General features: G+C 33.6%; 1 protein-coding gene across 6 annotated transcripts in view; it reads right to left on the bottom strand.

The window, feature by feature from the left end:
* Positions 1 to 14,738, bottom strand: part of MYO6 (myosin VI) — a 142,502-nt gene that overhangs the window by 59,052 nt on the left and 68,712 nt on the right. For all 6 annotated transcript variants that reach the window (XM_090282678.1, XM_090282680.1, XM_090282679.1 and 3 more), the window contains exons 4-9: positions 13,273 to 13,346; positions 9,881 to 10,010; positions 7,742 to 7,847; positions 5,916 to 5,971; positions 2,269 to 2,366; positions 1,774 to 1,938 (exon numbers count right to left, since the gene is read on the bottom strand). In XM_090282678.1, the coding sequence (XP_090138804.1) occupies positions 1,774 to 1,938; positions 2,269 to 2,366; positions 5,916 to 5,971; positions 7,742 to 7,847; positions 9,881 to 10,010; positions 13,273 to 13,346 (629 nt within the window). The remainder of the gene's footprint in view (positions 1 to 1,773; positions 1,939 to 2,268; positions 2,367 to 5,915; positions 5,972 to 7,741; positions 7,848 to 9,880; positions 10,011 to 13,272; positions 13,347 to 14,738) is intronic.

Genomic DNA, 14,738 nt, shown 5'->3' with positions numbered 1-14,738 from the left:
TACAAACATGCATACACAGAATAATAATTATTATTATATATATATATATATATAAATGGTGTGTCATGATTCTCAAATGGAAGATTTCTGTGCAAAGAGGACTATCAGAATTACCTGGAAAAGTTTATACAAACTACATTCCTAAGCCTCACCCCATGACTCCCATATATCCCTCAAAAGGACACTTCTTTCTAGCTGAAAATTTGTAAATTATGCTAACCATTTCCAGTCACCACTTCTTGAAACTCAATTGGCACTCATGATTTTCCCTGTGCTTCCCTTACAACTCCACTTGTGCTACCTTTCTTGGGCAACTCTTTATCTGATCATCCTCTACATTTCTACATTATACAAACTCTCTAGACAATCTCCTCTACTCACCATCATAGTTTAGCTACCACCAGAGTAGCAGCACCTCCCAAACCTGTCACTCCAGCAGTGACTCTGATCTTCAGATTAGTATACATAACTGTCCTCTGAACATCTCTGCTCAGATGAGCCCTAGGCTCCAAAACTGAACTCATCCTATATGCTAACTCTTCCACCTGGCCCCAATATGGCATTTACAACTGTCCAGTTTCCCTAGTCAAAGTTTGGAGAATTATTCAAGACTCTCCCTTCTCCCTATCATATTTAGTCTCCAAGTCCTATCAATATTATCTCTTAATATTTTGCCCATCCCTTTCATCAACAAACCAAATTCAGGCACCAGGCAACTGTTACTTATATCTATAGTCATAGGTTCCCAAACAATTTACCCAAGGTTGCAATTTCAATCCATCCAGTCCTCTACCCCTTAAAGCCATCTCCATTTTAAAGCCAGAGTAAGTATAGGTCTGATGTCCAATTTTCTACTTAATGCCCTTCAATAACTCCTTATTGACTACAGAAGTCAGTCCAGCCTCTCAAGTCTCATCTCCCACCATTTTCTGCCCTGCTGTTTCTTGCCTTTCTTTGTTCATCTGTTTGCAGCTACCAGGAATACCCTTTGCATCTTTCCTTTTCTAGTTAACACTTGAAAACACTGCAGGATTCTGATCAAGCATCAATTGTTCCAGTAAGCATCCTATGCCTATCTCTTTTTATCATTCGACACATCAGTGAGAGAAAGAGAGACAGAGACACAAAGAGAGAAAGAGACACAGAGAGAGTAGCGGGGGGGGGGAGAGAGAGAGAGAGAGAGAGAGAGAGGGAGAGAGAGTGTGTGTGTGTGTGTGTGTGTAAGGAGACACAGAGTGTGTGTGTGTGTGTAAGGAGACACAGAGACAGAGAGAGAGTGTGTGTGTGTGTGTATGTGTGTGTGTGTCCAGATTCGAAGTTGCTCAGAAGCAGGAACTGTGTCTCATTTATCTTTTCAACCTAGCACAATGTCTGGCACTCACTGAGCAAGCAATAAATATTTGTTGTTTAACTGAATTAAGGAAGATAATCATGGGTCCTTTTATTAATATTAATTCAGTGGTCAAACTTTTTTTTTTTTACAAAAGTCAAAGGTAACTTTAAAGCCAGCATTGCAGAACTACTATAAATTTCTTGAGTTTAAATTGATGAGGGGTTTAACATCTACCCTTTTACTTGTCCCATTAAATATTCCCATATAGTGTCACAAAGTCAGCAGTAAATCTCAGACCTACTTAGTACAGAAGTCATCCCATCACATTATACTAAATTTAATGTAAGTTACAAAAAACTATCAAAATTCACTAAAATAAGTTTTATAATTGAAGGCAATTCAGTTTGTAAATCTCGCATGAAATTTTTCATCTAACCTACCCGAAAATTATCTGGGGAGCTCAAATGAAGTTTTTCCCTAATATCCTCAGAAGCACCAGCACACAACCTATAAAAGATATGGTAATTCCTTTCCTCTTTGCCTTGAACACAGATCCTAGATTTCTCTAGAAGATAATGTGAAACAAATCCTCCAACAACTGCACTCTAAAAAACAAAAGAGAGAAAATACATTTTTACATTTCAGTCTTAAAGTATAACCTACAAATGTTAAATTATTTATCTTTTCTAATAAACATTTATCTATCAAAAAGGTTGTAATATAAATCAAATAAAGAGGAAAAACAGATAATTAAATGTAATCTTAAAGTGTGTATAGAGGTCATAGTGAATTTACATATTCTGCCAACTATCTAAAGTAACAGAGAGAAATTTTAAGAAATTTACCATGAGTTCAAGTACAGCACCAATTCAACCAAGACCCTTGTATTTTTCAAATAACACTTCCCAAACATATCATCCCAAACTTACTCTCACCTTTTCATTGAAATGTATTTCTACAAATTTTCCAAATCGACTGCTATTATTGTTGCGAACAGTCTTTGCATTTCCAAAGGCTTCTAAGAGTGGGTTAGCTATTGAAAAAGAAACAAAAATATTCCATCAAAATATTACCATAAGAAAATTTACAAAACAACATAGCTTTAAAAAGTTCTTAAAAATATTAATAATGAAAATTCACATGTAATATTAAATCCCACAAATATTTACTACCATTGTGTTCAAGATTTATTAACATTCAAGATGGGAAAATTACTTAAAATATATTAAAAAGGTAAATTTTATTTAAAATATTAAATTTTTAGGTCACTAAATTATAAAATTTGTAAATCAATTTTTAAAATTACTCCCTAAGTCTGTTAAGGTTTTCACAAATACATTAGCCATCTAGAGTAGTAATTATAATACAGAAAAGAGCAAACCTCTTGTGACAAAATACAAGCAAATTATTAGTTGACTTGTCTAAAATATTTTATACATTATTAAACCTCCAGGTTTAATATTTTTACATACACATCCAGCAAAACTAACAAACTAGTCTATAGAATTAAAAACGTTCTCAGAACAATAGTTTTCAAATCCCAATGAACAAATGTAAAATTTAATTGTTTTTACATTATAATCATACACATCACATGACTGCAAAAATATTACTAGAGTCTGTCCTTGTACTCACTGGTCTCAACTGTAAACATACCAGTGTTATTCTTATTCTCATATTCTCCATCAACTTCATAAATTGCTTCACAATGTCTATTGCTAGAATATTTTTTATGAAATCTTTTAAAGTCCATTTCTCTTATTCTAGCCACAGTAGAAAGCTTACCTAGTCTCTAAACCCTTTTACAGATCACTCCCCAGTTTTGTTTTGTTTTTTTTCAAAATAAGTAAGAAAGTATGTCAAACTAAAAGAAATATTAGCATACATGCCTCACCTTTCAGATGGGCACTAAAACTAATGCCCAACAAGGTCAACTGACTTGTGCAAGGCCACATGACTGGCTAGTGGAAAAGAAAGGACTTAATTACAGGTCTCCTTGACTCCTTTATGATGCCATTACCACTTTTTCTGAAAGATTTAATATATTAATAAAATATCCAAAAATAGGATAAAGGTCTCTCCATCAGAAAACTATATTAATGCTATTAATGATATACTCACTCCAAACTTCAATTAAGAATGCCATCAAGAGATTTATATGTACTGCCAGTAAATATCTACTATCCTCTAGTATAGGGCATTAGAAACATTTGGAATAATACTTTCTAACTTCCCTTAACTCTAAAACACTACATGTTGTACAATACATCATGGAAGAAACCAGCTTTATATTCAATTCTCAAGCAAGTTTGCACCTCAAGTAAACAAGTCAGAATACTAATTAGTATTTTATTGAGTTAACTCATAATTTGTTCTTATTTATGCAACTTTAAAGGGTGACTTCCTCACTAAAGTAAGTACTTTACAGTGAATATAGCACTACTTATGAGATCTTCATACCTGGGTGTGTCACAATATCACAGAATTGTAAGTAAAACTAAAAAGTTATTTATATCAAGAAATATGAAAAACCTTATTGATGCACACTCTAAAAATATGTATTAGCAAAATGCATGAACAGAGAAGGCCTCTAAATCATTTCTGTTCAACTGAAATTTTTCTTTAAGTTGTCAAGAATGTTAAAATATGTACTTAGCCCTTTGAGTGCCAACATCCCTGTGAGCGACGCTGACAAATTTTCCCAAAAGTGCCAGTGTCGCTCCCAGCGACTCTTTTTTCGATGGCTATAAATCTAAATAACAATGGAATAATTCATATTCTGTTTTGTTCTCTTTTTTTGTACCTCAGGTTATATATTGATATAACTTTTTCTCATGTTGATCCAAATTTTGAATTTTTACGCTTGTTCAAATACTTACATATTAATTTTATTATAATTTTTACTTACATTTTAAACGGTCTATTGAATTTCATTTATCTTTGCAATAATCGTCAAAACTCTATGCAGTGTGTATGATAAGGAAGCTTTTGCTAATGGACATTTTCATTGCTTCACAGTATAGCATTAGCATTTTGTTTATAAACTGTTTTTCACTGTTGATATCATATCTATTGATATATGTCTCTAGTGTGAATGCTGTTTGTGTTCATTTTTTTTGTATATTATGAAGTTTTCTTTTTTTTCAAAAATTTATGCAATATTTGGCATACTTCTTGTTTGTTATCCATGTTGCTATGTGTTTTTTCAAATTATAATCATAGGTTTTATATTATGCCATATATTATACTTCAAAAGCGATACTGAAGGAAAGAATTTATTTTTTATAAAGTAACTGTTAAAATAATTTTAATGCAATAAATTTTTTGCTAAATTGCGTCAAAGAGCAGAACTTACAAAAGAAGTGTATATTTACTATATGTCATGAAATTTTCAGCAAATTATTATGAATAATAATGTTTTTCACAGACATTTTTCATAAACACTGCATTTCTCAGCAAAATAGTCTGGCATTTCTCACATGAATTTTAGCAATTACACATGGCACTCAAAACGTTAGCATAGCCAGGGTTTATATCCCACTTCCACAATTGATATGTCATATGACTTCAGCAAATTACTTAAATTATTTTTACCTCAGTTTCTTATCTGTAAAGTAGGGATAACACAGTACCTACCTCATTCTGTGAAGATTTAAATTACATACAGATTTTAAAGGAACCAGCAAATGCCTACCTAATACATCCCACATATGTAATACCATCATTATTATTAAAATACTTACTGAGTGCCTAATAGGGAATAGTGAGGAAAGGGGAAGGAGAAATAGTGTCCAGAAAGGCCAAAAGCAAACTACAAGGGAACCACCATGACTACAGCATAAAAATTCTAAGGAAACGTGACTCAATTAGACGAGGGAAGGTGATTCCAGACCCCGTAGAGCACTGTAGGTGATGTTACGGATTTGAGCTTTATATTGAGAACAATATGAAGCAATTAAAGGGTTTAAAGCAAACAAGATCATTCCAACTTCCATACAAAGAGTACATTAAAGGAAAATAAGAATGTAAGTGGGGAGACCAGAGAGGAATTTATGATGCAGAAGGGTGATGTGGATTCAATGTGATGGTAAGCCTACACCAGTACTCTCCAAACTAAGTACAAGAAGGCTTTCTAAGGATATTCAAGCATTAGGGCTTCAGGAAATCAATTTGCAGATTCTTACCTTCCAATTGTACTCTTCTGTTGGAATAAATTTCCAAAAAAAGTACCTCAATTCCAAATAATCCTCTTGCTCTCTCCTTTTTTACAAAACAAGGTAAAAACAGGAGGCCAAAGAGCTTCTCATATTTCTTTAATTCACCCAACAGATATTTATGGAGCATATGCTATGTATCAGGTACTATTCCAGAGGTCTGGAATATATAAAAATTCCTGCCCTCTTAGCACTTACATTGGTGGAGGGGAGGAGGATGACAATAGACATTAAGTAAACAAGAACATGATACTGATCAAAGATTTGTAGGACATGGAGTCTTTTGGGTCTCTGGGAGAACATTCCAGACCACTTAAGAGGATTCTCATATATACCTAACAACGTAAAATAAGAATTTTTAAAATTACCTTCCACAATTCTATCATCAATATCTTGACCTGTTCCATAGGATTCAGTCAGATATCTGTTTAAAATACAAGATATAAAAATTCAGATGACAATAATAATGCACATGTTATAATTTTAGTATTGTTTGATACATGTAAAATTTGAACCTGGATCAACATAGTAACTGGTTATTTAAAAATTATAAATTTATATTTAAATACAGCAATTCTGTTACAACTCTTGCAACATTTAAAATTCTATTTGGATTGACTTTTAACATCTAAATCAGCAGTTTTTTTTTTAAACTGTTTCAGGAAATAGTCTCACTTTAACCAACTATTTTTAAATATGCCATACATTTCACACAGGAAAATCCACTTCTCCACGAGATTCCAAAGACTTTTGTGATAGCTTATTAATTCAGTTTTTATGGCTAAATAAAACACAGTAGTAATCTGCCACTGAACAACAAGGAAGTTACTACTCTTCATGTTGTTACAATCCAAGACAAAACATGATAGAACAACTACTTGCTTAGCACGTTTCAAAACAGTAACCTCGAATTTACAATATAAGTTTATATTATAAGTTTACAGTTTCTTAGTTACTTGTTCATTTTCAAAGGTATATATTAACCACAGACTCACTATGGCTATTACATACAGGAGAGACAGAAATTGAACCCCTTAGAATTCCAAGAGTATTAGCAAGCATTCATTTAACCAAAATTGCTTATGTAAAAGAGGCAATAACAAACTCAAACTGCTTTCATATAAATAACTCTAAACAGCATATACATTTGCATTAAAAAACACCAAAACTGGAAAAAGACACTGACCATGCAGCAATCAACTAAGAATTGTAACACAGTGAGAACTTCCTGGTCCCAGCAGTGGCTTCAAACACTACACTGAACATCCCTGAGTATGTAAATTGAAAGTTTTGAACTATAATAAGCACTATTGTTCCTTCTGTACTTAAAATGCTATGACTTTAAACAAAGTGCAGAGTTAATTTGACAGCAGTAAAAAGGTACCCTGGAAGGGTTGTGGGGAGGTAGAAATAAGGCAAATCATCATAAACTTAATGAAAAAAGGGTTTCAACCATACTAATAGCAGGGGAATATTGAGAACAAAATGTAAAGGTTGGATTTTTAAGGAATAACCAGTACTGATCTCTTTCAGTATCCTCAAGAGAATAACATCAGAAATAGTTTTCAATCTACAGCTTAGTTTCCACATAATATGGCTGTTTTTTAAAAGGGACAGAGCCCACTATTTTAAACTATGCCATAAAACATGCAAAAGAATTCAGTCAACCTATTCAAATCAATCTCAAAGAGATATTTGTATCTCTTTGTTCATGATATACTTACAGCAGCACTATTCATAAGAGACAACAGGTAGAAGCAATCCAAGTGCCAACTGACAAAATGTGATAAATACATACAATAGAATATTATCCAGCCTTACTCAGGAAAGAAATTCTGATTCATGCTACAACATAAGTGAACCTTACACTACGTGGAATAAGCCAGTCACGGAAAGAAAAACACTGTATAATTCACTTATATGAGAAGATCTAGAGTAGTCAAAATCAGAGAAGCAGAAGATAAAGGGGTGGTTGCCAAGGGCTGAGACAGAGGAACTGTTTAACAGTGTGGTGTTTCAGTGTTGCAAAATGAAAAATTCTGGAGATTGGCTGAAAAACAATGTGAATATATTGAACACTACTGAACCGTACACTTAGAAATGGTTAACACAATAAATTTTGTTATATATTTTTAACACAATAAAAATTAATCAACCTGTTCAAATTATTCTGGGTAAGCTAAATATTCCTCACCTTAGAACAAATTTTGTATTTTCCGTTTTGCCAGCTCCTGATTCTCCAGATACGATGATAGACTGACTCATCTTCAGCACCTTCATGTCTCGAAAAGCCTTGTCAGCTAGGGTCAAAATAGCACATGAATGATGAAGAATATATTAAATACAGATTTAGTAAATGATAGAAAATTTATTTACTATCAAAGAAAACTTGCTTCTAAAGAAATTACAAATGTGTGTTCACAGTTAGGAAAAATTTCAAATAAAATCATTCAAAAGTATTCAAAACATGTCTATAAAGTATTTACTTTAAATGGGTGACTTATTACCCTGACAGCTAAGTAATATGAAAGCCAAATAAACAACTCCTATGTTTGTACTAGAATGTCTCCATATTATGAGCTGTGGCTCAGTTCTTCCGAGTACCAGAGAAAATCTGCAGAGACAAAAAATGCTCACTACGAATAAGTAGCGAAGTCCTCAGAGAAAAGCAAGAAGTAACACACTATCAATTAAGAACTAAAAAAAAAAAAAAAAAATCTGGCAACAAAAATTCTTCTGGAGAAAAAAAAATACATACATGCAAAACAACTGCAAAACAGAACTGTGTTCTTTTGTAAATACTAGTATTCAACTTCAATATCTTGTAGAAGTTATCAGGATTGCAAAAACAGGCAAAAATTAACTGCTTTATTTTGTTCAGATTTACAATTATTTATATGTATAATTTTTAATTACCTTCATTACACTCAATTTATGCTAGAAAATATCTTAAATTTTCAGACTACGCTGGTAAATTGAGCATGATTTAATTCTGTTAAAGTGACCTCAAATTAAAACAATTTTAATTAAAAATTAGGCCCTAGCCAATTTAGTCCTATAAGACAACTATTTCTCATCTCAGACATGTGCCACCCTTACCAGTGAAGAAGGCTTTACAAATGGCTTTTATCTAAGGACCAAATGCAAACTACATGCAGATATATACCCATCCTTGTGGCCCATTTTTCAGCAGTCTTTTCACCCACTTTTGTGGAATCACTGTAAATACTTTTTTAGCAGTAAACAACTAAAAATAAAAGCCAGTTTATTTACATTTTAAATATGTAGCTTCTCTCCAGTGAGAAGCTTGCTCACTTTCAGGTTCTAAGGATTTTGCACCATTTCGGTAGTTGATAGAAAACATATCAATGCCCATTAGAGCATCTTAGAATCAACAGTCAATCTGCCATTGCACTGGACTTAGCTGACATATTCAGTATGCATAATAGTACACAGTACACAAGTCAGCCGAATCTGGAAGTTCACAAAGCCTGGTTAGGCCAAAACACAGGCATGAAGTGAAAGCCCAAAGAGAAACAGCTGCACTAAGAATCAGGACCAAAACATGTCATCCTTTAACTGCTGGTTATGTCTGGATCCAAAGGGTTAGCTAACATCTCTGTACTTGCAGTAGCCAGCTTGGGCAGGGTGGTGCCGGGGGTGGGGGGGGGGGGTGGGGAATAACTCCTTCTCTTTGTTCCTCAGAGCCAGAGTTCTTTAAGATGAGATAGATGTAACAATATAATCAATAAAATATACTTAAAAAAAAATGAGATAGAGCATGAGACAGGCAAAGACAGATACTGCTGTCTTCCCATACAGGATCCCCAGAGATATGAAGCACACACTATTTTCAGTCCTTTGAATTTTTTAAAGTCCTGATGCAAAATAAGGCCTGGAAGACATATGCTGTTACAGCTCATATCTGACCCAAGGAACACACTCACAAATGATGACCTGGGGGACAGCAGAAGGCCTGGCTGGGCCTCAAAGCTATAAAGGACACTTTTAGGCTAGAACTGATCATGATGAGGAGTCCAAAAGAAACATGAGGTCAGCTTTTATTACGTCCTACTTTCAACTGGGTGGACACAGGAGGACACAGGCATTTAACAAAGATAATGATATACAACCGCCCCATGATTTGGCTGTAAAAGTATTCTTCCCCACCCTGTGCAAAATATAGGCTCTTAACAATGGCTATACCTTCAAAACACATATAGGCTCTCCAAAATACATATTTACTTCATGGTACCTTCTATTAAGCCATAAAAAACTGTAAATTTGTACAGTGTAAGAAAAATTAAAGTTATGATGCAGTAAAATCACTCACCAATTGCAAAGACATGAGGCGGCATTGTCCCAAGAGATTTTCCTTGGTATGACTTGATTGTTTCTGAGGAGTATATTTTAGGAATGTCAAAGTATGGATTCACCGCGATCAGAATGTTGGCGACATATGTCTGAACAGGAAAAGCGTAAAAAGTTCTAATTATAGTTTCACTTGAAACTAAGCAACATTCATAGGAGAAAGGAAATACAGCAATAAATATTTTCCATTCTCTATACAACCAGGGCTCCCAAATCTGCATTTCTACCCTGAAACATTCCTTGATCACCACAGAACCTATATTTCTCTAATGCTTAATAAATAGAATCTTCTCGACCCATAGTTTTCTCAAACTCAGCACATCCAAAACCAAGATTATTTCTCTTGACTTTCCTTTGCCTCAAACAAAACTTTCTCCTCCTACGTACTCTCCAGGTTCCTGGTATCACCACCAAGTCACCACAGACAGAGAGCCAAGTACCAAAGCCTCTAGCTCAATCAGCCTTCTTCTGTTGACACTAACCATGAAATCTGCTCTCCTAGTTCTATTCCTATTAGCCTGAGTTTTGGTCATTTATACCCCTCACCTAGACTATGTTATTCACCCCATTACAAATGAGTTTGATACAGCTCATAGGATCCTCTAGGCCTATTCCCATCACTGAATGACAAGAATTGACTTAGTTCTGTGGTGACCACTAGGTCCCAGATTTTGCAAAACAACATATGCTAACTATTATCTAGATAGAATATTGACAGGCTAAATGTTTAATGAACTTAATTTCACTTTTAAATTTGAAATTTAACTGTGGCTTTAAAAGAATTTTAAAAATGCATGAATAGGATTTATAAAATTGCGGGTAGAGAGTTAGCAATTACTTGTGGTTTACTGGTCAAACTAGGACACACAGGACCATATTTTTCTCTTTTCTACATCTGATTATGGATGGGAAATGATGGGGAAACCCTAAACTCTCAGACTACCAATCTAAAATTCAGTAAATGCTCCCAAAGATGTCTCCTGGAATGGGGTAAAAAATGAGAAATTCCAGATAATAATCTTTTTATGGGAGACCAAAGGAAAGTAATAGAAATTTCAGTAACCAATGAAAACATTAAAGTGAGTTAGCTATTGTTATACTCAAGTCTAAGGGAGAATAGTGATAATTCAGGTTGACAAGAAATATAAAAATATACAATTTAAACTCTTATTCCAAATTGTTTCCTTCTTTCATATATATTATAGTAATCATAACTATATTTATATATTGTTAATTTTAATGGTTTTATAACTAAAAGATATAATTAGCTGGGAGAAAACATACCAATCAGGGCTTCAGCTAACTGAAAATACCAGTTCTCCAAACAGGAGCTGATGATGCCAAACAGAGACTATCTAAGAGAGGTAATTCGCCCAACTGCATAGATGTCTTAGGAACAGAGGCTCAAAAAAGCTAGGAATAACCCTAAAATTCTCCAGAGTGATACAGACATTACAAATGAGAAACAAAAACTTTTATTTCACGAAAAGATTTTTTTTTTAATCAACCATGCAATTTAGTCAACTGGTCTCAATGTGAAAAAAAAAAAAGACAACTACCCCAGACAGTATGGCTCAGTTAGTAGGTTATCATCCTGCAAATAGAAAAGTTGCTGGTTTGATTCCTGCTCAGAGCACATGCCTGGGTTGCAGATTTGGTCCCCAGTCAGGACACATACAAAAAGCAACCAACTGAAGTTGCTCTCTCACATCAATGTTTCTCTCCCTCTCCTTCTCCCTCCCTTCCCCTCTCTCTAAAATAAAAAATAAAATTTGTTTTAAAAAAAGACAACTAATTTTAAAAATACAATTACCATTACATGTAAACCTTCAGTTATTAATGGTCACAGTCAGCACACACACAACCACTGCAAAACAGGAAGCACTAGAAGACTAACTAGAATTATGTGGTTATTAGGCTTTTGTAGAAACATCCCAAATAAAAACAAAGTATCTCAATTTTTAGTATGATTCTGTAAAGTTAATAAGAAACATCCTAACTTCAAGAAAAGTATTTCAATAAAAATTTGCTGAAATAAATAAGATCGTTCCACCACCACCGAGTAATGTAAGACAAGTAAATAAACAGTGGCCAAGTCTACTTGAAAGACACTATTTTCTGATTATATCCAATCAACTTTATTGACTTTATTATATGTTAAACTACTTTAACAAACAAATTCTAAAAGCTTTTTCTATTTTGGTACCTAAAACAGCATTTAGCACACATCAGATGCTCAACAATAGTCTGCTGAGTGAATTTTACTTCTAAATATATTTCTAATCAAGAATAGCCATATATCAACCTAAGTATACTCTTTAGTTAACGGATTTTGAAAAAGGAAGAAAAGTAAAGACTTAAAACTGTCCTATGTATAGCCGAAAGACAGCAAGTAAATTCTTTTGGAAAAGACTAGATTAGTCCTATTTCCCAGCTGTCACTATTTGGACAGATGGCAAAGACTAAAGGTAATTTAGTCACAATTAAGTAAGTACAATTACGCAAATTGATAGTGTTATAAAATATTAAGACTGTCATTTGATCTAGGTGGTGTCAAAGAAGCCATGTGTTTTCTTCGTTCAAAAATAATGAAGAGTCCCATCCTTATAGCAGGAGAACTACAGTGGTTAATTTACCTCCAGCCAAAAAAGGAATCTACAAATAGGTCATATTAGAATAAAATCTCTAATGTGCCCAATGAGTAATTATAATTAAAACAAACTAGTTAATTATCCATCTGCATGATTTGGTGCAAATCCATTTACATTAAAAGCATTCTCTTTCATTTTTTAATGTTCTGGATTTTAAGGTAAGGTATATATTTAGGATTTAATGAAATATTACAACTATTTAGGCTGTATAGTCAGCATTTCAGTATTCTTGATTATTTCCTCAAGTATTACTTTTACTGTAATTAAATTTTTTGTCATCCAAGCTTTTAATTTTAATAAATATTTCTTATAGGATGCCTTAAATTCTTTGCAGAACAATGTGGAGAGTGAATTAATTAAAACAGATCTACAGACATATATCAAAAATAAAAAATAAAAACTCCAAAATAAAGATTTTTAAAATAAAAAATTGAACATTTTTAAGTCTGAAAGATACCAGACGATGTTTGGAATTCACTACTATATTCCACAAATATCTGCCAAGTGCCTACTAAGTACCATGCACATTCTAAGCCCTGGAGTTACAGCAGTAAATTAGGAAAAGAAAATCCTTATCCTCATGGAGCTCACACTTTATTTAACAAGATCAGATAAAATATGACTTCCTATTAAAAAAACGTCAAGGAATAGAATGTAAAATAATTATCCCAACAAAAACTTAAATCATAGGTAAAATACTTACATAAATCCTGTCTTTACTGTATCGAACTTTGATATTATGGAGAAGTGTGGCTTCATTTAAATACATTAGTGAACCTGAGACATAAAATTTGCAAATCATTAGATATTTGAAGAAAAAAAAGTAAAATAAAACAATACAATCTTAATCTGAATCACTTTGACTCAAGGTAAAATTCACCTATTAGACTTAACTCCATCTTTTTCAAACCTTGGTACATGTAAACCCAAGAGACCACTTTAAAATATATCCAGTTTACATATGTGTTAAAGTGATATTTATAAGCAATAAATTTCTAACCAGGTGAGTACACATTAATGAAGGCTGGTTAAAAAGTTGAGTACATTTCAAGTGGAAGAAAGGTACAACTTTAGGTAGCACTGATTTTAATACACTTTTGATACAGTGATGGTGCTAATTTGACACTTAGAGTTTTATAGAAACAACACAAAGATAAAATTTTAGAGTGCGAAAGGACCCATTAGATCATTCAGTCAGTGCCTCACAACTGATATGATAAAGTAGGAGTCCTGGAAAAATTATTCACTTAACCTTTGAACAACTTAGGGTTAGGGTTGCTGACTACTCTTGCAATTGAAAATCCGAATATAACTTATGTCAGCCCTCTGCCTACTTGAATTCCCAGGTACAGATCAAAAATATGTATATGTCTTAACCCAGGATCTGCAGCTAGTTGATAGCAGAATCAGAATAGAAATCTTGTTCCTCTGATGTCTGGTCTACTAATATGTCAGAATATACACACATATGCGATCTCCCCCTCTCTCCCTGACATAGTCTATTCTCCCAGCCTAATCTACTCCCCCAGCCCTCTGAGCTCCATTTCTACATTTCCATCACATGATGGATAAAACCATTCTTCTTCCCAACCACTTTGTTTCTATGATTAGCACCACCAGACTACAAACCTTAATCAATACTTAGGATCATCTTTTCTAAACCAGTTCCCAACTCTTTATACCATATAATAGTGTGTTGGCAGAACAGTTCCAGACTCATGGTCAGCACTCAAAATTAGCATAATCTCTGAAATGTCTTCCCTTTCTTTCCATTTCCACCAACCCAATCTCAGTTTAAGTTACATTACCTGTTTTGTAATCATAGCATCTTCTCAATTGCCTACTGCCTCAGTCTCTCTACTCCCCATTCCAGACTGCTAAGCACCTTAAGTAAAGCAGAGCCCTCATTAAATCTTTCTCCTCAAAAAATATCAGTGGGTCTCCACTGACTTTCAAAGTCCATATTCAAGGCTAATATTCAAGGCCCATATTAAACCTGCATTCAGCAGACCTTTTCATATAATTTTCCATGACTTGCTTTAATATGGTCTAACTTACAGGCAGACTAAACTATTAAATCCAAATATCATTCATGCATCGGACTCCACCTCCACATCTCTAGTTGTCAAAAATCTTCTTATCTTTTAAGGTCAATTGAAAGATTATCTC

The sequence above is a fragment of the Furipterus horrens genome, unplaced genomic scaffold, assembly GCF_987537825.1.
Source record: "Furipterus horrens unplaced genomic scaffold, mFurHor1.1.pri manual_scaffold_6, whole genome shotgun sequence".
In the NCBI taxonomy this organism is placed as follows: domain Eukaryota; kingdom Metazoa; phylum Chordata; class Mammalia; order Chiroptera; family Furipteridae; genus Furipterus; species Furipterus horrens.
Note: the sequence above shows the minus strand (reverse complement) of the source record. Positions and strands in the feature narration are given on the sequence as shown.